Source organism: Cibotium barometz, chromosome 29 (assembly GCF_041138505.1).
Source record: "Cibotium barometz isolate CiBa-2024 chromosome 29, ASM4113850v1, whole genome shotgun sequence".
NCBI classification, from domain to species: Eukaryota; Viridiplantae; Streptophyta; class Polypodiopsida; order Cyatheales; family Cibotiaceae; genus Cibotium; species Cibotium barometz.
The window spans coordinates 29,932,424-29,954,728 of NC_141074.1; the positions used below are offsets into that span (position 1 = coordinate 29,932,424).

At 43.9% G+C, this 22,305-nt stretch overlaps 1 protein-coding gene across 4 annotated transcripts in view; it reads right to left on the minus strand.

Annotated features, from left to right (window-relative positions):
* The window catches only part of LOC147622028 (Phosphatidylinositol 3- and 4-kinase family protein), a 71,733-nt gene extending 52,358 nt beyond the window's left edge, over positions 1-19,375 (minus strand). For 3 of the 4 annotated variants that reach the window (XR_015269636.1, XR_015269637.1, XM_086823104.1), the window contains exons 1-9: positions 19,120-19,358; positions 17,542-18,912; positions 17,033-17,374; positions 16,795-16,947; positions 15,109-15,279; positions 14,837-14,995; positions 14,615-14,742; positions 14,144-14,450; positions 13,884-14,052 (exon numbers count right to left, since the gene is read on the minus strand). Coding sequence is in view for 2 of the 4 variants with exons in the window: in XM_086823104.1 (XP_086679230.1) it covers positions 13,884-14,052; positions 14,144-14,450; positions 14,615-14,742; positions 14,837-14,995; positions 15,109-15,279; positions 16,795-16,947; positions 17,033-17,374; positions 17,542-18,675 (2,563 nt within the window). In the remaining 2 variants the exon portion in view is untranslated. Of the gene's footprint in view, positions 1-13,883; positions 14,053-14,143; positions 14,451-14,614; positions 14,743-14,836; positions 14,996-15,108; positions 15,280-16,794; positions 16,948-17,032; positions 17,375-17,541; positions 18,913-19,119 lie in introns of all 4 variants that reach the window. The other variant, XM_086823102.1, reaches the window with a different exon arrangement.
* Positions 19,376-22,305: the final 2,930 nt, after the last annotated feature.

Consider the following 22,305-nt stretch of genomic DNA (forward strand, 5'->3'; position numbering starts at 1 on the left):
AGGGCAGAGCACATGGGAAGAGGATCTACGGTGGCTTTGTGGATTTCTGCAAGGCCTTTGACACAGTGCCCAGAGCGAGACTGATGTGCAGGCTGCAAGACTTGGGGGTTCCATGTGAGCTCATTTGGGGTATTATGGCACTTTATGAGACAGTAGTTGGGCAAGTGCGGACTTCAGAGGGTCTCTCTCAGCCAGTACATTCCACTATAGGGGTGAAACAAGGCTGCCCGCTCTCTCCGACTCTATTTGGACTATACATTGATGAGATCTCTGATTATATTGAGACACGAGGGGACAGAGGAGCCCAGTTGGCTGGCACTTGGATACCTCTACTCTTATATGCTGATGATATTGTGCTTATAGCAGACTCAGTTAACCTTGGTAAGACCAAGGTTATGGTGTTCAATACTACAGCGCAGTGGGTTTGGAGATCAGCGCCTATTTTCACATATGGGCAGAAGACAGTAGAGTATGTTGACTCATATACATATCTTGGGTTCACTGGGCCCACATTTTCCATGAGGGGGGCAGCACAGGCCAGACTGACTAGAGGATATGCAGCACTAGGAGGTCTAGAGAGGATGTGCTCACAGGTACAGTTTCAGGAGCCATCACTAAGCTGTGGCTTTTTGACATGCTGGTCACATCGGCGATGCTATATGGAGTACAAATCTAGCGGCCTAGCCTAGATCGTCACAGTTGATAAGGACGCACATACGATGGATTGAGATCGATGGAGAGACCACTTGTGTCCATGATCTCCAGGATGATTCCGGCTAAGGCCTCGCCAGATTAGTGTCCTTCATTCATAGCACCTGGGAGCTTCCCCAACACCGGTATGCACGACTTGCTTTAGAGTCCTCTCATCAGCTAGCCATGGAGGGAGACACTTCATTTTGTTATGCGCAGATAGCATCCTGGTTTGAGCTCCATGGGTTCAGTTTAGACAGACTTCCACCCTTCCAGACGGAGGAGCACTACATCTGTCTCGCTGCACAGCATATTATGAGATTCGAGGGCGCTACCATTGCCTTTTCAGAGAGGGATTTGGACCACTGGCTAGAGTCATGGACTATTGTGATCAGAGATGCTTGGGTTTTTATCTCCTGGAGATCCGCAAGCTCAGAGAGTCCATTATCAAGAGCAGACACCCGACACAAAGACAGATTACTGACTTCTTTAGAGGGACTACCCGGGAGGACACACAACCGACAGCCCAGCAGCAGGCACCCCGTGGGACTCTAGTTGAGAGAGCTATCTAGTTGGGCAGATCCAGACGCCCAAGGGTTCACGGATCCTCACATCGGAGACGGTGCCTACACCGGAGGATTCAGAGCATCATTGCGAGGCATCGGGCTCGTCCGACCAGGCATCTCACTATGGCAGATATCTAGGCCATCCGGCAGAGACCGCTCCTAGAATGATTACCACTCCAGCCATATACTGTTGTACTCACTGTCACTTTTGTACTCCCCCATATTCATGTATTCATGTATCCATGTACTCATGTACCCCATTTTGACTAGTAGCATTAGCGTCCCACTCTCCCTAGTTGCTACTTCTGGATGCTCCCTACTGATGTATTGTAGGGCTAGATACTTACCTTCAGTTCTTTCTTTTCTTTTCCAGACAGTGTATCAGATGTCACATGGTTGTAACTTTGGTCTCATAGGTCACTTTGGCCTTTTGAAGACGTTAATATAACATTTCATTTCATTTCTCTCTCTCTCTCTTGCACATCTCAGACCAGCACACTCTAGTGCTTACCTTGCTTCCGCTCAATGCACTATTTCATATTATCATCGCTCTAGGTTCAGAGTTTACTCTGCTGCCCCAGTTTCTGCCCTGTTTTCAGCACCTTCTCTTCTGCGTTCTTTCTCAGTTCTGCTCTTGGTCAGTCTGCCCTCTTCCAGGTGCTTCACCATTGCAGATTTGTGGTCAATCTTCATCAGATTTGACCCCTGGGACTCCTGTACAGCTGTTGGCCTGCTCTGTTTCAGGGCAGCAGTACTGTTTGTGCTGCGTTTCTTCATCTACAGGTTATTTGCAGAAGTCGGTTTGCTGATTTGACACTTGATGGCATCCGGTACCTGTGGAGAACACTTCCTTCTTCTGAGGGGTGTGTGTTTTTTCTTCTGAGATTGAGCTCGAGTTTTTTAGTGATGGCTTGCCCGACTACTCTTCGTATGTTCTCTGAATCTGCAAAGTTGGATGGCTTCAACTATAATATTGCAAGGATCATGGCATTCGGAGACAACTTACTACAGCATATACTCCATCACAGAATGGAGTTGTAGAGAGGAAGAATAGGACTATCATGGAGATGGCCCGTGCTATGCTTGAGCATTCTTCTTTACCTCAACGTTTCTAGGCTGAGGCGGCTTCTACTGCTGTCTATATTCAGAACAGGTCTCCTACTGCTGCTCTTCCAAATAAAACTCCATATGAGGCTTTCCATGGTAAGAAGCCCTCTGTTGTTCATTTGCGGGTATTTGGTTGTTCAGCGTATGTACATTACCTAAGGAGCATCGCTCCAAGTTGGACTCGAAGTCTCAATGCATGACTTTTCTGTCTTTGAAGAGAGTGACTTTGGACTGTAGATAAGCCAAACACAAGATCTATGAAAGACCAAGAGTCAGGCTGAACTGTACACGGCTGTAGAAGCACCAATGACGACCGATCTCAAGCCTATGCACTCTTCCAATGGAATGTAAGAAGGCTGCAAATCTGAGGCTGAGATATGGGCTGATTGGGACTGTTTCTAGGCTGTGAATGAATGCTGAAAATGAATGAATGCGTGAGTTTTACCTTCACCAGAAGGGTTGTAGCAAAACGATGATGATGTGTCACGATTGTGACTAACTCTCTTAATCTCTCCCTAATTACTCCTTAATCCCTAATTAACTGTAAAGACACCTATGAAGGGTCACACCCTTGCACATGGGTCACTATCAAAGGACATGCCTATTCATTAAAGACACACTCCTAAGTCCTAAGGACATAACCATTGAAATTAAGTCTTAATCATGTTAATAAAGCTATAAAAGCTTTTCAGTGGTAAACTTTTTCCGCCTTGTGACATGCCCAAACCCTAACCCTGACCCTAAAATCAAGTAGCCCAAACCCTAAAATTGGGTGTAGCAAGTATTGAATGGAAGAGCAAGAGAGAATGCCCCATCAAATTCAGCCCCAAACTCCCAATTTTTGCTGATTAATGTCGGGCCAGCCATATGCAGAAAACTCTTGAATAGAGGCAAGACAGCATGCACCCCCTCAACACGGAGGCTTACCTCTTCAGCCTGCACCCTTTCATGGACAAGCACCCCTCCATTGAATAGTTGCATCCCTTCATGGATTTTTCCCCAGCCAACTGCCCGTTGAGAAGCGCACGCCGATTTGCTTTTTTTTAATTTAAAAAAAACAAACGCGCGTAATAGCCACTCTCAAAGGTTGGGTCTAAGGTTCTAAGCGCCACGTATTCAAGCAAAAATAAATCTTTACGGGCTTCCTCACCACCCGGCACAACTGCTCGGCAGTTTTCAGCATGCACCTGTGTGCTAGCCTGCAGCAGCCGCCTCATTTCTCCACGTCTTCAGCCTGCCTCAGCCTCTTGGACGTGTGGTTCCTGCTGTCCATTACCTTTGCTTGGACCAGCCGCTTTCCGTTGCAGATTTACGTATGATTGCCAGCTACCATCTCCTTGGTGCTTCTCCTACAGCAGCAACCTTATTTATGGCAATCTTCTTCGGATGTGATTTTTCCATTTTCTTGGGCATTAAAATCTCACATAATGTGGCGCATTAGAATATCGAAAACCCGTCACCTCAATTTTTTGCGTGCTCTCCACTCATCAGGGGCCAATATCACTTTTTACGGGTTTAAGAGCACCTCCCAGATCACGTGGACACACATTACCCTCTTCTCCGACAGCTTATGGCAGAGGAAACCTATGAATTCAGTTATTTATAGGATACACCCTCACAGTCCATAGTGCCCTCTCCTACCTGTGGTTCTCCACCGGTCTCTGCCCCTGTTCCAGTGAGTGTGCCCCCCTCCTTACACGCAACCTTTCTTTGCTCCATACTTGGATCTTTTTCCTCAGGAACTTCTTGCGGTTCTCCCACCTCGACAACCAATTGACCATGCTATTGATCTCCTTCCTGGCAGTGCTCCACCTACTCGTGCTCCATATCGAGTTTCTTTTACGGAATCTCAGGAGATACAGCGACAACTTACTGAACTTTTGGAGAAAGAACATATTCGACCAAGCAAAAGCCCTTTTGGAGCTCCAGTACTTTTGGTGAAAAAGAAGGATAAGTCTATGCGCCTTTGCATCGACTATCGTGCCCTTATTGATCATAAGTCTGGATATCATCAGATTTGCATTTGCGAAGGTGATGAATATAAGACAGCTTTTCGCACAAAATATGGTCATTACGAGTACCTGGTCATGCCATTCGGGTTAACCAATGCCCCTGCAACATTTATGGGTCTGATGAACGATCTTTTTCGTCCTTTTCTGGACAAGTTCATTATTATCTATCTTGACGACATCCTGGTGTTCAATCATACTATGGAAGACCACAAGGCACATCTTAAGATCGTCTTCCAGGTGCTTCGTAACAATGCTCTTTACATTAATCCAGGCAAAAGTGAATTCTTCAAAACATCCTTGGAATACCTCGGACATGTTGTTTCAGCAGACGGTATTTCTGTGGATTCGAAGAAAATACAGGTTATTGTCAATTCACAAACATCATGATGTTCGTTCTTTCTTGGGACTTGCCAACTTCTATCACACAAAGGTTCATCGATTTTCGGAAATAGCTGCTCCTCTCATAGAACTTTTGAAGTCCGCTCCTGCATTCCAGTGGACTGAAGCCGCAACACAAGCTTTTGAAAGATTAAAGACAGCTTTGACCACAACTCCTATCATGGCTATTCCTGACCCTACTCTCCCTTTTGATGTTTATACGGATACTTCTGATATTGCCACTGGTGCCGTCTTGATGCAACAAGGACGTGCTATTGCATTTGACAGTCACAAGCACTCTACGATTCAAGTAAGATACCCAATATATGACAAGAATTTTTGGCTATTGTTCATGCCGATTGTGCATGGAAACATTCTCTCCTTGGTTCGGATTCAGTGGTGAAAAAAAATCATCATTCTTTGAAATACATATTCACGCACCCAGTTATGAATGCTAGGCAAGCGCGTTGCGTCGAATTCTTAGCCAATTTTCATATGACAATTGAGTATGTTCCTGGTCTTACCAATGTGGTTGCCGATGCCCTCAGTCATTTGACAACCACTTGTTTGCAATGCTATATTCATATGCATTGGTATGGAAATCTGGTCAAAAATGCCCATGACACTATGTACTTGATTCTCCCAAGATCAATATACTTTATTTGAGGGAGGGGCCGACCGTTCCAGCTCATTGTTTGACAACCACTTGTTTGCAATGCTGTATTCATATGCATTGTTATACTTTATTTGAGGGAGGGGCCGACCGTTCCAGCTCATTGTGTGTCTCTTGTCAATTCAACAAATTACTTCTTGTATTTGAGTAAGTGTCCATCAAATCTTAGTGTATTTAAGTGTATTGATAAGCATTGTGTTCAACCAAGTCACAAATTCTTTCAAAGACAACCATCTCTTCTTAGCCGGACTCTTATTTTAAGTGGGAGAGAATGTCACGATTGTGACTAGCTCTCTTAATCTCCCCTAATTACTCCTTAATCCCTAATTAACTGTAAAGACACCTGTGAAGGGTCACATCCTTGCACATGGGTCACTATCAAAGGACATGTCTATTCATTAAAGACATTTAAGAAAGGCCCCCGTCTCAATGCAATCACTCAGTCTTTTCCTGCAGCATTTGTCTTATGTTCATTGATTAAGTCTTAATCATGTTAATAAAGCTATAAAAGCTTTACAATATGAATGCTGAAAATTGTGTAGATGCTGAAAACGCAAGGTATTGTATAGGCTAAATGCTGAATGCTGCTGCGTTTTTGTAGGCATATGCTCACTTATAGTAGTGCTATGTGTGAACAGGGCTTAACCAAGGGCACTTTTTCCCATGTGGTTTTTCCCCTTGGACATCAAGTGTGAAAGGACACATATAATATTTTGTAGTTCTATATTATATGGATGTGGCACACATGCAAGGGTTGACTTGCATTTTGTGGATACCACACTTTTGGCTCTCTCTCTCTCTCTCTCTCTCTCATTTGTGTGTGTGAGCTTCTCAACCTTGCACCTAACCCTAATGTGCAGGTTTGTGTGTGTGAGTGTGTGAGTCCAACACCCAACATTTGGTATCAGAGCTGGGAGCTGGGAGCTGGCCTTGGAGTGGTGGCTGTGCAGAAACTGCAGAAAAAAACTGTGAAATTCCGTCGACGCTGTGTTTTTTCCGTCGACTGTGAATTTCCGTCGATGCTGTGTTTTTCCGTCGACGTCCGTCCGTCCGTGGCTTCCGTCCGAAGTTCCGTCCAACTCCTCCACCGTCCGGCCGCCAAATACGGGCGGCACTAGTGGGGAGCCCACCACCTCCGCCCAGCCTCCCGGGCGGCACCTCCTCCGCAGTCGGCGCCGACCAGCTCCGTCACCGTTCCGACCGTTGACGTTCCTCCTCTGGCCGTCGCCCGTCGCTAGTCCAAGGCCGCCGTCTACACCTCCGTCGACGTTCTGCTCCGGCACAGCAGCCGCCGGCCGTCGACGACCGTTCTGCTCCCGACTGACGCCCGCCGTCGCCCAGCTTCGACGACGCCCACGTGCCGCCTTCGTCCCGTCGAAGCACCCGCCGGCCCACCGTGTGTTGCCCCGCCGTCTCTGCTACGTCGACGTTCCACACCTTTCCGTTCCAGGCCCCGTCGCTGTTCCGTCCGTCTACCCAGTACTCGCCGTCTGCTCCGGCCTCCGTGCGCGCTACCCCGTGGCCTTTGTTCAACGCCAGCGCATCATCAACTCCCAGCGCTACCCACGACTGCATAGTGGTCTTTGTTCGCCGCCTTCGCCTAGCTCCACTGCTGCCCGCCACCAGCTCGCCTGGCCAACACAGCACGCCTTCAGCCATCCGCCGTCCAGCTGCCTCCGTGTGCCTAGCAGGCCACTCGACTGTGTGCTCCCAGCCTACACTCTGCAAGCCTGAAGGTATTTCTCTGTCAAAATTTTTTATCAAACCCAAATACAAAATCTGCAGCCATTGCAGTGCAGGTCATATGCCGATTTTGCAGACAATAAATACTGTGCAATCAGATTGAAAAGAAAATTGCAGATGAAATTTGGGGGTTTTCAAAATTGAGGTCAAAATCAGCAAATTGAACCTCTCTAATTTGCAGAAATTTGGGGGTTTTCAAAATTGAGGTCAAAATTGGCAAATTGAAGCTCATACATTTGCAGAAATTTGGGGCTTTTGAGGAAATTGGCAAATTAGATGCACATTGAAGCGATTGGAGTGCATAAAAATTGGGGATTTTCTGATTGGAGCATGTAATTGGGCATTACAGCTGCGATTTGTCGCGTATGTATACACATTGAGTGTAATTGGACAATTTGGTGCAGGTTTACACTTGCTTTGGTTTGCAGGCATACATTTGCACAGGACATTTGGTTGCCTGGCAGTGCACATTGGTGCTTGGTTTGCTTGCAGTTATACTTTGTTGACATGGCACAGAATGCTACAGATGTATTTGGTGTGCTCACCCAGGAGGACAAGCTGGATGGATCTAACTACTCCCTCTGGAGTTTTATGATCCGTAATTTGCTGGTAGCCAAAGGGCTTTGGGGCATCGTGTGTGGTGATGACACACGCCCACATACCATTCAGCCAGCCACGCCTCAAAGGGGAGGTGCTCAAAGAGCTCCTGATGCAGATCCTGCTCCCACACAAGAGCAGAAGAGATGGGACTCTAGAGATGCACAGGCCATGTCATTGATAGCCCTTTCAGTGAAAAGGACTATTATTCCGCACATTCGTTCGTGCAAGACATCGAAGCTTGCATGGGACACATTGGAAGCAATGTATCAGGTACGCAACGAGGCAAGAGTTGCCTACTTGAAGAGGCAATTGGATCTTCTTTCTATGGATGAGGGTGACTCTATGGCAGATCATCTCACCAAAGTGAAAGATTTGCAGGAACATTTGCTCAACATTGATGAGGTTATCCCAGACAGACAGATGGTCACCAACACTCTACATTCTTTACCGCCTTCCTACTTGGGTTTTCACACCTCTCTCAACCTCTCAATGAGAGGAGGTGGTGATCCCGTCACTTTTGAAGAGCTCGTGGGTTTACTCTTGCAGGAAGAGCAAACAAGAGCAAACATATCGAGCAACCGTGGTGGAGAAAAGGCATTTACAGCCAAGGAAAAGGGTAAAGCAAAGAGCTTTAAGCATGGGGGACAACAGTCTAACAAGGCTGGTCATGGACAGCCCTCTTCTAGTGGTGAAAAGTCTGACAAAGGGGATGCAAACAAGCCCAAAAAAGAAGGGCAAATGTCACTACTGCCATAAGCCTGGACACTACATCAGTGAATGTAGGAAAAGGATTGCAAAAGAGAAAAAGAAAGAAGCAGGCAATGCAGTAGCAGACTCTTCGGATGACAAAGCACAGCAGTCAGCTAATGTAATCCAGGAAGAGTACACTTTTTTGGTCACATGCACTAGTGACACACCAGGTGCTTCAGACACTGATATGTCTTGCATTGCATCTGACAGACAGAATGCATCATGGTATTTTGATAGTGGTGCTTCGAGCCACATCACTTCATGCAAAGATGTATTTCAGCACTTAGTTTATGCTTCAAATGGCCGCACTGTATCATGTGCAGATCATACCACATATCCAGTAAAGGGAATTGGTAATGTCATACTTATTGCAGCCAATGGTGCCAATATATGTATGAAAAATGTATTGTATGTTCCAGGGATAAAGAAAAATCTGCTCTCCGTCTCAGCCATAAACGACCAAGGTTTAAAGGTTGAATTTGAAGATGGGAAGTGTTTGGTAAAAGACCCATCAAAGGGTTATGAAATAGTCACTTCTGGAACACGATACAAAGGCTTGTATAAGCTGGACAGCTATGACAAGCGCACTTATGATGCAAATACAGTGGCTGCCCACACTCCTGCTATGCATCATGCAGAGCTATGGCATGCTCGTTTTGGGCATGTAAATTTTCAGAGTTTGATGCTTTTGCAGAAGCATCATATGGTTGATAATATGCCGCCTCTTGAGTCTCCACCGAGACATGTATGTGAGGGGTGTATTTTGGGAAAGATGCAACGAAAACCATTCCCCAAAGATGGAGCTGTTAGAGCTGAAAATAAATTACAGCTCATACATAGTGATGTATGTGGTCCAATGCGGACACCATCCATAGGGGGGCATCTTTACTTCGTCACATTCATTGATGACTACTCCAGGTTTGCTTGGGCTTACCCTTTGAAAGCAAAAGAAGATGTGTTTACATGCTTTCGACACTTTGTAGCAATGGCTGAAAATATGTGTGCATGTAAAGTCCAAACACTCCGCTCAGATAGAGGTGGAGAATACATGTCAAATGCATTCAAGGATTATATGCTTCAAAAGGGCATCAAACACCAATGTACTGTGCCTTATACACCGCAGCAGAATGGTGTAGCTGAGAGGAAAAATAGATCTCTCATGGAGATGGCAAGATGCATGATGAAAGCACAAAAGTTGCCTCACAAATTCTGGATGGAAGCTATAATGTGTGCAACTCATGTGTTGAACAGGTGTCCAACAAAAGCTTTGAAAACCATAACACCATTTGAGGCTTGGTATAGCCGAAAGCCAACAGTGGATTATATGCGTACATTTGGGTGTTTGGCATATGCACATGTGCCAGAACAACTCCGAACAAAGCTTGATGACAAAGCAATTAAATGCATTTTTGTGGGCTACAGCAATGAAAGCAAAGGATACCGTCTTTATAATCCAACTACACGAAGGATTTTTGTGAGTAGAGATGTGGTATTTGCTGAAAATTCGGAACAGCCCATGGTCAGCTTGTATAAAAGCAATGATACAGGCATACAGGACATGTTTGATGGACTTTTACCCATTGCAATTAGGGGGGATTCAGATCAGCCAGCCCCTACACAAGAAAATCCACATGTAGAACATGTGGACCAGCCAGCCATTCAGCCCCCTTCTGAGGAAGAAGTGGAAGATCTTGTCAGGGAAGAGCAAACAGCCATAGACACAGCCAAGTCAGTGCCAAGATGGTTGCTGAAAACTTTGCAAGAAAGCAAACTTGCAGCTCCACTCACAGGTAGAACAAGGGCTAGTTCCAGCCATGCCTTGAATGTACATCGTGAGGAGTCTGCATTCGCAATGGGTGGTCTCTTTGATTCAGAAGAGCCTTCTTCTTATGAAGAAGCACATGAGAATGAGCATTGGTTGCAAGCTATGCAAGCTGAAATTTCTTCTATCATGAAGAATAATACATGGGATCTTGTGGAATTGCCTAAAGGCAAGCATGTAATTGGCACAAAGTGGGTGTATAAAGTCAAAAGAAAGTCTGATGGTACTATTGACAGGTACAAAGCAAGACTTGTGGCTAAAGGCTACTCCCAGAAAAAGGGAATAGATTATGAAGAAACTTTTGCTCCTACTTCGAGAATGACCACAATAAGATCTGTGATTGCATTGGCTGCTCATAAAGGATGGAAAGTGCATCAATTGGATATCAAAACTGCATTCTTAAATGGGGATTTACAGGAGGAAGTATATGTAAATCAGCCCATTGGTTTTGTAGTTCCTGGTGAGGAACATAAAGTATGCAGGTTGCACAAAGCATTGTCTGGGTTAAAACAAGCTCCAAGAGCTTGGTATAATAAGATACATGCTCATCTGACCAGCCAAGGTTATGAGAATAGTCCAGCTGAAAGCACATTATATGTGAAGAAAACCGATGCCGATATTCTCATAGTCATCTTGTATGTAGATGACATGCTCATTACAGGTACAAGCAAAGCACAAATTTCAGATTTCAAAGCTGATTTGAAAGCTGAATTTGATATGTCAGATTTGGGGCCTTTACACTACTATCTCGGCATACAGTTTATGCATACAGATGATGGCATTGTTCTGCAGCAAACTAAGTACATAAAAAGTTTGCTAAAAAGGTTTCACATGGATGAATGTAAGCCCATTTCTACTCCGGTAGAACCAGGTGTAAGGCTTACTATGCATGATATTGGAGAGCCTTTTGAGGCCGGCCTTTATAGCCAGGCAGTGGGATGCCTTATTTACTTGTGTAACACGAGGCCAGACATATCTTTTGGGGTGTCTTTGTTGAGCAAATTCATGCACAGCCCAGGCACAAAGCATTGGCAAGCAATCAAACGCATTTTTCGATATCTTAAGGGTACCCTGGATCTTGGTTTGTTCTATCCCAGGGGGGGCAGCTTGCAGCTTTATGCATACAGTGATTCAGATTGGGCTGGTGATTATGACACCAGGCAATCCACCAGTGGGAATTGTTTTTTTCTTGGCAGCTCATGCATATCTTAGTTGAGTAAAAAGCAACCCACTGTTGCTACATCTACTTGTGAGGCTGAGTACAGGGCAGTCTTTACAGCTACAGTAGATTGTGTATGGTTGAGGAGACTATTGGCTGATCTTTGTGAGTGTCAGCAGACACCCACCACCATTCTCACTGATAGCCAGAGTGCTATGGCCGTGGCACGAAATCCAGTATTTCATGCACGTACCAAGCACATAGAAATTCATTATCACTATGTCAGAGAGAGGCTACATGCAGGGGAGATCAGTTTATCTTATTGCCCTACACAGGATAATGTTGCAGATCTATTCACAAAGGCTTTACCTCGAGAAAAGTTTGAAGCTTTCCGCAAAGCTTTGGGCTTACTCTCATACAGAGAGTGATCTGCTACCCTTGTACAGGTTCACACTTCCACTACAGGGGGGATTTGTAGGCATATGCTCACTTATAGTAGTGCTATGTGTGAACAGGGCTTAACCAAGGGCACTTTTTCCCATGTGGTTTTTCCCCTTGGACATCAAGTGTGAAAGGACACATATAATATTTTGTAGTTCTATATTATATGGATGTGGCACACATGCAAGGGTTGACTTGCATTTTGTGGATACCACACTTTTGGCTCTCTCTCTCTCTCTCTCATTTCTGTGTGTGAGCTTCTCAACCTTGCACCTAACCCTAATGTGCAGGTTTGTGTGTGTGAGTGTGTGAGTCCAACACCCAACAGTTTTGTTGATGATGTGCTAAATGCTCAAGCGTTAATGCTCCTTATGCTGAAGGATGAAGCGCTTGAAGGCTTGATGGCTGAATGATATGAGATGATTGATGGGATGAGCAAGTGATGCTATTTATATGCACTACATGAGCAAATTGGCTGGCTGAAACTGGCCAACTGCTTCATGTCTTGCAAATAAATGAATAATGGTGATAATAATGTGAAAAAATGCCAAATAAATACTATAAAATATGAAAAAAATACCAGATAATATTTTGAGGCTTCTGCAATGGTCTAGGTGGTCTAAATGCATATGGGATGAATGCTATGCAAAATGCAAACATGTCCTGATGCAAACTCAGGCTTCTATGACTTCTATATGCATGAATGATTCTCTCCAAGTGGGTTAAGGAACTTTGACTGACTGACTGACTCTCTCTCTCTCTGAGGTTGAGGAATGACCTACGTAACTCGTGCCTGACATATCCTGGACTGAGGATTACAATGGGGTCACGACGTACGACAAATATCAAATCCTAAAGGGTTCTAATGCTGTACAGTGTTGCACTGATGATGAGCCATCTTGTCACCATGCACTACAATGCAGAGTGCATGTGACAGAGGGTGGGGAGAATCAAGAGGTGTCAGTAATTGAATGGCTGAAGCAATCGTGTCAATGAGGTTGCATTGTCTACCTAGATCAAAAAGGAGGTCATGATATGTTTTAAACAGCCCATATTATCCATGTTTAGTTATTTCCATTAGATAACTCAATGAAGCTGCTTTTCATACTCTCAAGAAAGTCTTCACCTGTAGAGGTTTTTGCCTGGATCACTCAGTTTGAGTCCTCACAGAAGTTTTGAGGTCCTTCAGGTGTCCATTTACCTTGACGGTGCTGCAGCAACTTGGTGGTGGCAGTTTCAACTAGATAACATAGACCTTCTTGGCCTAGCCATCTACATCTGGAAGGAGTTTGTAGACTGGCTGCAGGCACGCTTTCTCCTGCCTTTGTACATGAAATGGTTGAAGAAAGAATTCAAGAGAGTATAAATAAAGGATATGGAGTCTGTAGCATAGTTTGACCAGAGGTTATCACAACTAATATGATGGCCAATTACATAAACGGTGCAACGGTGAAGGTGCAGTGGTTTCATTTACTGACTCTGCAGATTGGAGGTGCCAGTGGCGATTTGCTGTAATGCTGGCATTTCTGGCATGCCAATGGTGTCAGCCCTCCAGCTCATGCATGCAGGTCTTTATGCTGTACTCTCCCAACAAGGCAAACATAGACCTGTTGTACTCTTGCACATAGACCAGACTCCTAGTATCGATGCGGCATATGCAGCCCTGTTTGACAGATTTTGAGCTATTTTCTTAGACCAGGAAATGCAATTTGCTACACCAGTCATCACCATCTCTGTCACAAGTCTATGCAGAATCGCCCGTAGGGCTAGACATTAACTACGTGGAATTTTACCCATAGAGCCATCCCCTCAAGATTCGCATCTCAATGCATGACATGTCCCATTTCGGTAGATAGACAGTAGACTTAATCAACACAAATTCTACACCAGTTCAGAAAGCTTTCCCAAGAAAAACTCTACAAACTTTTATAAAACAATATACCTGAAATTGTGCTCATAGATGTTATATCAACGTGGTCTTTCAAAGCTGCAAAAAGTGCAGCTCTCTGAGCTGAAGCTGCCTTTTCATTATTATTCCCCCTTCGACTCCCAGGATTATGAAGCTCGTTTAGTTCCAGTTCATCTTCCACCCATTTCAATGAGCTCGCCACCTATTATAACCAGAGTCCATTATCTTAAGCAAAAGAAAGAAGAAACTAGTGGTCCAATTATGTTTAGAATCATGGTATAGACAGTACTCACAAGCGGAGGTGTTCCTTGGGTAATCCGAATCACTGCAGCAGACCATTGGGTATTCCACATGTAGGGTCCCGCAACTGCTTGCAATGCAACAGCACTCATACTTCCTAAGCTGGGAATGCTCGAAGAAACATTTTTAGAGGCTGTCTGTACCTTCTGAATGGGAGGTGCCAAACCAAATAGAACAATGTAAAACCACAGGTTCCTGAATAATTTTAAGAGAGATGGCTCTACAGCCCCCGAGAAATCAAAGTTTGAGCAAATCTCTGCGACAGCCGGTAAAAGAGGGCCTAGTAAATCAGCACCACTCCTGTGAAACAACAGAAACAGTACACCATTATTGCAGAGAGACCTTATCTCACATGCTCAAAAACCACAAAATTGGAAAGTCGCTAACAACAGAAGAAGGGGACTCAGGGATATAAGACATTTCAAAGGTCCCGTAGAACTAGGTACCACAGTAGCCAATCTTACTTGCCACTCTTTGACTCTGCAACTAGCCCAACATCGGAGCAGAGCTGCAGCAACCGTTGTCGATAGTCTGCCCTCAATTTAGGTTGGGAAAGATCAGAGGCAATAGTAAGAAATGCACCAGGCAAAGTCTGCAAAACATGACAATGTCAAATCAAAATAATTTTCAAGTCATGATTGCAGAAGTCAAATACAATATATGCTGAAGCATGTATGTCACTACACCTCTACTCTTTCTGTGGTGGCCTCTGGTGCTAGTGTCCTGCTCTGGGCAGATCCCACGGTGGAGAGTTTATCCATGTAACTTCTTGTAAGTAGAACAACTGTTTCTCTGTATGACTTTTCAAATCCCAAAGTTGCCATGCAAGCCACGGCTTCCAAAAGCTGCCAGAACATATGAAGCAATTTAAAACATTAGCTAGTCACAATTTGTGCTGCACAAAACTAAAGTTGCACCATTAAAAAATCAGCTTGCATGCAAGCAAGCTCTTTCATACCCGTAGTCGCAGACGGCTAGGTACAGAGGCATCTCCTTCCTCTAGGTTCTCTACAAAAAGAGGACAAATCATCTCTGCAACTTCGGGTCTGTGCATAAGAAGAACTGAGTCTGCTAAAAAACGAATTACGTTGAGCTGCATCGTTGCCATGACCTGTTTCTCTTTCTCTTCCTTCAAAAAAGAGTATCATGTTGCTGATGAAAATGCAAATAGCAATGTGCATAGCAAAAACTGAATCAAAATCAAACTCAGACAATCTTTCAAGCCTCCTCTCCACAGGATTGCACGACCACACTCAAACACAAACAGCCTGCTTGTCCTTGTGCTGAAGCTAACCATATATACAGCACGTATAGGATAGGATGCCTTGAACTTACAATTCCTAAAACTTTTAGCCATCTTAAACTATTCCATCAAAACACATAAAACATGAAGATCTAGTTTTGACATCACAAAGATTCCACCACCTCTTCAAAATAGAAAGCCTGCAATAGCCTTAATGATGCCCTTCCCAACTACTGACCATTAACCTAATTGAATCAGAGTCACACGGGGACGCGGGGACGGCCCTTAGGGACGCGGGACGCGGGGACGGCCGGGGACGCGCAAGGGACGCCGTGCAGAAGGGGGACGCAGACAGTCGTCCCGGGGACGCGTTCCCGAAACGCGGGACGCAGGCAGGGGACGCAGACAGGGGTCATAAATGGTCAGAAAACGGCCAGAAACAGCCAGAAACGGGCAAATTTCCAGCTATAAAAGAAGGCACACTTTAGGACTTTTCTCCACACTCAAGTTTGAAGCTTCAAGCCTCATTGCTCAAGCCTCAAGCTTCCAAAGTTCCAAGTTCCATTGTCCAAGCCTCAAGGCCCAAGTGGCAAGTTAGCCCTCTCTCTCTCTCTATACTATCTACATTGTGCCAACTTCCAAGCCATCTCTCTCTCTCTCTCTCTCTCTCTCCAAGTTCCATGATCCATCCCTTTTGAGACTTGCAAGCCTCAAGAGTCAAGGGGCAACTTGCAACTCTCTATTGCACCCTTCTTCCCTCTCTCTCACACTATCATCATTCATGGCATCTCAAGGTGAAGGCGCCGCCGCCACATCTTCCGTTGCGGGCTCTTCACGAAGGAGGCCGGCGGTGCACACATGGTCATGGTGGGATGAGGTCCACTACACTAGTCGTGGAGTGGGCAGTGGTTCAAGGGCATGGAATTGCATGATCTATTGTGATCTATCATCTATGATCTATCTAGTATCTCTATTTTGTACCCACTCTTTTTTGTAACCCTCACTGCCCATGAGGCATGTACTTATCTCTTTGTATCTATCAGACTATCAATCACATAATCAGTGTGCCATCAATGTTTTATTAGCGCATTTTGCTCAAAATGACTCTTGTTTTTTTGTCTATTCGGTGTAAAATTTTATTCAAAGTGTGTCTCTATATGTATGTCATGCATACAACTCCTAAATTGCTTTTAAAAAAGAGGTTTTTTTTTGCCGTTCCCGACCCCGTCCCCGGGACGGCACTTCCCCGTCCCCGTCCCCGTCCCCGTCCCCATGTGACTCTGAATTGAACAGATAAGGGTTTAAAATTTTGGAAGAGCTAATACTTTCAATTGACCTTTGCATGCCAGGTAACTCTTAACAGTAACACTTAGAAAGTTGATGAATTAGAAAGATCAGTACCGGTTCATTGCAATCTCGAACATTTGCAGCCAAAGACAAGAGAAATGATTCAACTGCTGGACGGTCCAGATTCCAGCCAGATTTGATTATCTCACAAGTGGCTTTGACAATGCTTTCAAACATTGGACCCTGGCTATTGCTCCAAGGGTCAGCCTGCACAAAACAACAAAGCTTCTTCAGACAAATTTGTTTCCCAGTGTTAAGCTCAATGCCCAGCAACAACAAGAACCAAACTTACCTGAGCACATGTAGCCAAGACCAAAGTCTTCAGCCAAAGTAACAACACTTTTAAATCCTGGCTTCCACATGATGAAGCTGCACATGCCACATTTTGAAGTACACAAGCAAACAGATCCTCGCAGGCTCTCAGCCTACGCCATGGTGACATTGCACAAGCATCCACAACATCAATCAAGAGTGCAAGTGTTTCTCTGAGCATGTTTCTAAGCCTCTTTCCTTCAAGCTTCAAAAGCAGATAGCTTTTTGTGTAGACAGTGGATGCTGCTTGGCAGACTTGAAGTTTAACATTGATCTTTGGCTTCAAGACAACCCCATCAACAGGCCAGTCGAGCTTTCTTAGCTGCATTTACAAAAAAAGTCAAACTCAAATTTCTGGTGCTGAACTCAATGCCATGATGTGCATCGCGTTTTTATGGATTAAAAAAACAAACAGTCACCAACAATAGAAGTTGAATACATTAATCTAGCAAATCTATTTGAAAGAACTTCAGAGATGTGTAAGCCCACCTTGAGTATCAAAGGTAGAGCCTTCAGCTGCCTGCCCGCAGAAGTCCGCAGTTGGAGCAAGACATTTTCTTTTGACACAGTGTTTGACCCTGCTGTGTCTAGTATGCCCACAAAGAACCTAAAAGCCATCCCTTGTTTCTGCAGTTCATGAAGATTCTCATCTTGTAAAGCAAGAAGGTGGAGAGTCACTGCTTCATTATTGAGGCCACGGGTCAACCCCAGCTGGTCGAGGCTGCCTCTGCCAGCCATGCTTCCATTCATTGCCATTGTGGAAAACCAAACTTGCTCTCCTCCGTCTGTTTTCCAAGGGGAAGTTGTCCTAACCACCATAGGTGTTGTTGATGGAGTTGAGCTAGGACTCTCATCTTCTAATACAGGATCCTCTACCTTCCCGACAAAGTCTACACTCTCTCGACTAGGGCTGTGTGTGCAGTCTTTTGAGGGACTCCTGGCTCCATTGAATGGCAGTTTCTTCAACATGTCCTCCTTCTCAACATTAAAACCATTTACCGAAGTTTGTTGAGAAGATGGTGTATCAGTCAGCATTGGACGAATCCATTGCTCAAGCAAGCAGGAGCTAACCTGATCAACTTCAGAAACATCTAAACGTGGGCAAGTATGTGACAATGCAGTTAGGAAAGCTCTACTAGCCGGAGGTAGCCCTTCACTCCCAGCTCCATCATAGCTAGTGACAATATTGTCAATAACATTGGCGATCACAACGCTGATCATAGCATTATCTGCTTGGCCTGACTCTACGATCTTCACCAAATAACTGCTCATTTCCATGAAAAACAAGCATGCAGCATCAAAGGTGAACCATTTCGGAAAAGATGCTTTGCTGGAGAGTGAGGGGAGAGCTTTCAGAAATCTCAGAACAACATCCAGCAGGTCACTGCGATTTTGTAAATCTTTGCAGCGAGAAAGGAAACGAGCCATGGCCAGCACACCCTGGAGTTGAGAGGAAGACAAACTGAGATGCTGATGATCATCACTCTTGAAAGAGCCTTGGTCATATATCCAGCCGATTCTCTCCTTGGCTAGCTCTGCATTCTCCGCAAGCACATCCACTAGCTGCATGAGAAAATCCATGGGAGCAATGTCGTCCTCCTTTGTCGAGGACACAAAGCACATCTTAGCCTGCCTCTCCTTCAACTAAGTCATTTAAATGTACAGCGACTGCAGGGAGTAGTTCCGCCTCCATAACTGCAAAAAACAGCCCTTTGGTGCTCCGAAACCTAGATCATCAAAGACACTACCCTGCGAGCTCCACATTGTTGACAGGCAGGCTGCCTTTCATCAATATTCCTCGGCTGAAACCCTAGATAAACTTCTGTCTGCGAAACTAGTGCTCCCTTTTCATCAAGTCTCCTGTGCAGAAAACGTAGAAAAAAACGGTTCTGTAAAATGGTTCGTTCAACCTGCAAACAGCTTGCGCAGATATTTCTGCTTGGCCTTGCAAAAAAAAAAAATTTGCAAGGAGATCCACTTAACCTAGAAATAAATCTTAAACCACAGAGATCTACTTGACCTAAAAAAGCAAACCAAACAGAGATGGTAACTGGAAGCAAATGATACCTGGAAGGCCCGGAGGAATTGTTTGAGCTCTGCCAGAGAGAAGATGGGAGAGAGAATGCAGATCCTGTAGTTGCTGGCAGTGTTCTGATGGCAATTATGATGATGATGACGACGTTGAGAGATGGAAGGGGGGTTTGGTGGTGATGAGGGTCGTTTTGCACGGCAGGTCAGGGGCTGCAGCAGTAGCTTCAGCGAGAGAGACGGACAGACAAAAGCTACCCCTCTCTCTTTACAACAACAACATGCATGCCTTGATGGTTTCACCTCTAGGAAAAAATTTTAAAAATGTCATCATAAATCCACGTAGCATCTTACGTGTCACACACCCTTTGCACATTAGAGTAGAGAACCCTTAATGTCAAATGAGTAGGTTGAAAGGCCTCGCACTTAAGGTATAAGCGAGCCAAAAAAAAAGGTGACGTGGCGTGAATCTTGGTAGATGCCCCAATACAGCTTTTATGTGGATGTAATTACAACTTCGAGTAAACATCGCCTCGTTCAGTACTCAAAACATCAACTCCTTACACGTGTATTGCTCCCCAAAACAGCACAATTTTGTTCGTATGAAGTTGCAGCTTTTTTCAACGCTTTTTCCCTTTACATGTGCTTAGGAGAGTTTTTCTGGTGGCGGCTTCCAACAAGGCGGCAAAACACTACTCCCGATTTGTGCTCATATGAGGTGTAAACCCCACAAATGGACAAGATTTCTCATCCTCGCTTGGGCACTAGTAAGGTGTAAACAGCCTTATAAATCTTTTTTGAGTGTTATTCTACTCCCCCTAATTTGTCCTTCGACCACCACCCTTGATACATTCGTGGTTTCTAAGCAATAATGGTCCAAAAAACAAATTGTGATGTGAAATCTAATGCTTTGCACAAAAAAAACATTTGGTTTTGCCCCATCATTAGACATTTTGCTAAATAAGCAACTAGCCCAATGACCTAATTGCAAACTCACTATAACTCAAACAAGATAGTTAGCCCATCCACCCATGAATGTACTTCTACACGCTTTACTTTGAAGTAGGAACAATGCCAGACGTTTATATGCTTTGAGCAACTACGTCGGGCGGTGGGGGGGGCACCTTATTATTAAAACCCCTAGAGCCTTAGTACATAAACAATAATTTGTTATGTAACTAACCCTTAGTCTTGTTTAATCTTGATCACCCACCCACAGCCTACCCATCCCTATCCCACGAGCATGCCAATTGTCTACATTTTCTGAGGCTATTTGAAAAAAGTTGTAGATCTTCATGGACATGGCATGTAAAGTTGGTGACTTGTGCCAATTTTCTGTGAGGAAGGTTTTAACACAAGCAAGCTTGAAGATGGGTCTCAAATCTATGTGCAAAATCCACGATGAGGCAAGCTCAATAACAAGGTGTTCTCTTTAACATGGAGGAGGTAATATGTTAAAGCGTTTTTACATAGTCCTCTCCCTTTACATCATTGTCATGGACCCACAACTTACTTGATGAACATTTAAAGATCTTATCAACTTCTTAGATTTTCGATTGAAATGTCTGACTTTTTTTAGAAATAAACATATAAACTAATAGCAAAAATTACAAGCTTATTGCCCTTGTATGTAACATCTATGCCTCATCCTCGTATGCGTTCCATCGAAACATATGTTCGTTTCTTGAATAGGATGGACGTATTCTCTTGATCATTGCATCCATATGCATCTCCAAGATCAAAACTTCATGCAGGTCCAAGGGAACATTACTATACAAAAATCAGAACATCCCAATGTTAAAACATCCACAAAACATGATTATATGTGCCCATGGGTACACCTCAACAATTGGTACATACCCAAGATTGGTACATGTTTTGATGTTTATTTCATATACCATTCTTGGATACTCATTTATGGGGCAAGGGAGAGGTTGATCTTACTTCTTCACCACGATTGAGCAAGCATAAATTTTCAACTTTGCACATCAACAAGATTCACACACAACTTGATTGAAATTTTCAACCTTCAAAATAGGGCCTTTCAAATACAACGTGAACAATAGGAAAGAAAAACTAAAATCTCTTTTGTAAGGGGATCCAATCTTATGTCAATAAGAATAGAATGTCACTTTTGCCTTCAATTTCTCAAACTTGTGTGTCCCCTAGAGTGCATACAATTTCGTTTCCTCTACAATTCTCATCATTAGTATGTTATGGAATAGTGTTGAGCTTGTATTTATGATTCTTACTTACTACATGGATAGTTATTAGTCTTCATTTATTTCACATGTAGAAAACTATATTCTTTTGTATTGATCTCTCTCTTCCAAGTCCATTTTCGCACTTTATAAATATAAGGTGAGAGTTTTCAAATTCTTTAAGTCTAACATTAGCTTTAGTTTACCTTTTAAAGGATGAAAGTTTTTTTGTAAAACATAATGTCATGCTTTTGTGTCCATTTTTTCATCCTTCCTTGAACTTATATGTTTGCATACGTGTGATTTTTTGTGTCCATGTTTGCATCTTTTCTTTAACTTATATGCATGTATATGCTCAAAGTTTTTTTTTTAATGGGATTTCTTCATAGTGACTCCCCCTATGGTAGAGGCAAAGTAGTTTCTTACCTTTATTAGAACTTATTATGCCAATTATTACTCCCTTATGATAGAGGTAGAGCTAGTTTATGTGGCTATATATATGATAGTGATGTGTATGAAAGTCGGCTAAAAATGGGTTGGGCTACTTTTTCCCTCCTTATGAGGTTTTTTCCCCTGAGCATGTTTAAACACTCTTATGAGTGTGTGTAAGTGACCTTATCATGTCACTTCACTTGTACTTCACTCATTCCTTTTAATCTACTTTAAGTGTTATACTTCTCTCTATATCTATTTATTTTCTACATCTTTGTGTGTGTTGCTACCTTTATCTCCACTCCAACAATTGGTATCAAAGCATGTTCTCTTGGCCCTCACCCTCTTGTTATCACCTTCTCAAGATGCTCTTCTAATTGTCTTAGATTGAGCTATCCTCTTAGGTGAAGAAGATATACCCTTTATTGTACTATAAACTAAACTAAGTTAGCAAATCTTTTGGGCCGTTTCCAGCGTGTTTCGAGGCTCATTCGCATATTGTAAGGTTTCCACAAACATCGTGGGGGAGTGCCAATTGAAATGTCTTCATTCAATTTTAGGTTTTCTACACTGCATAGCATTATAAATTTGG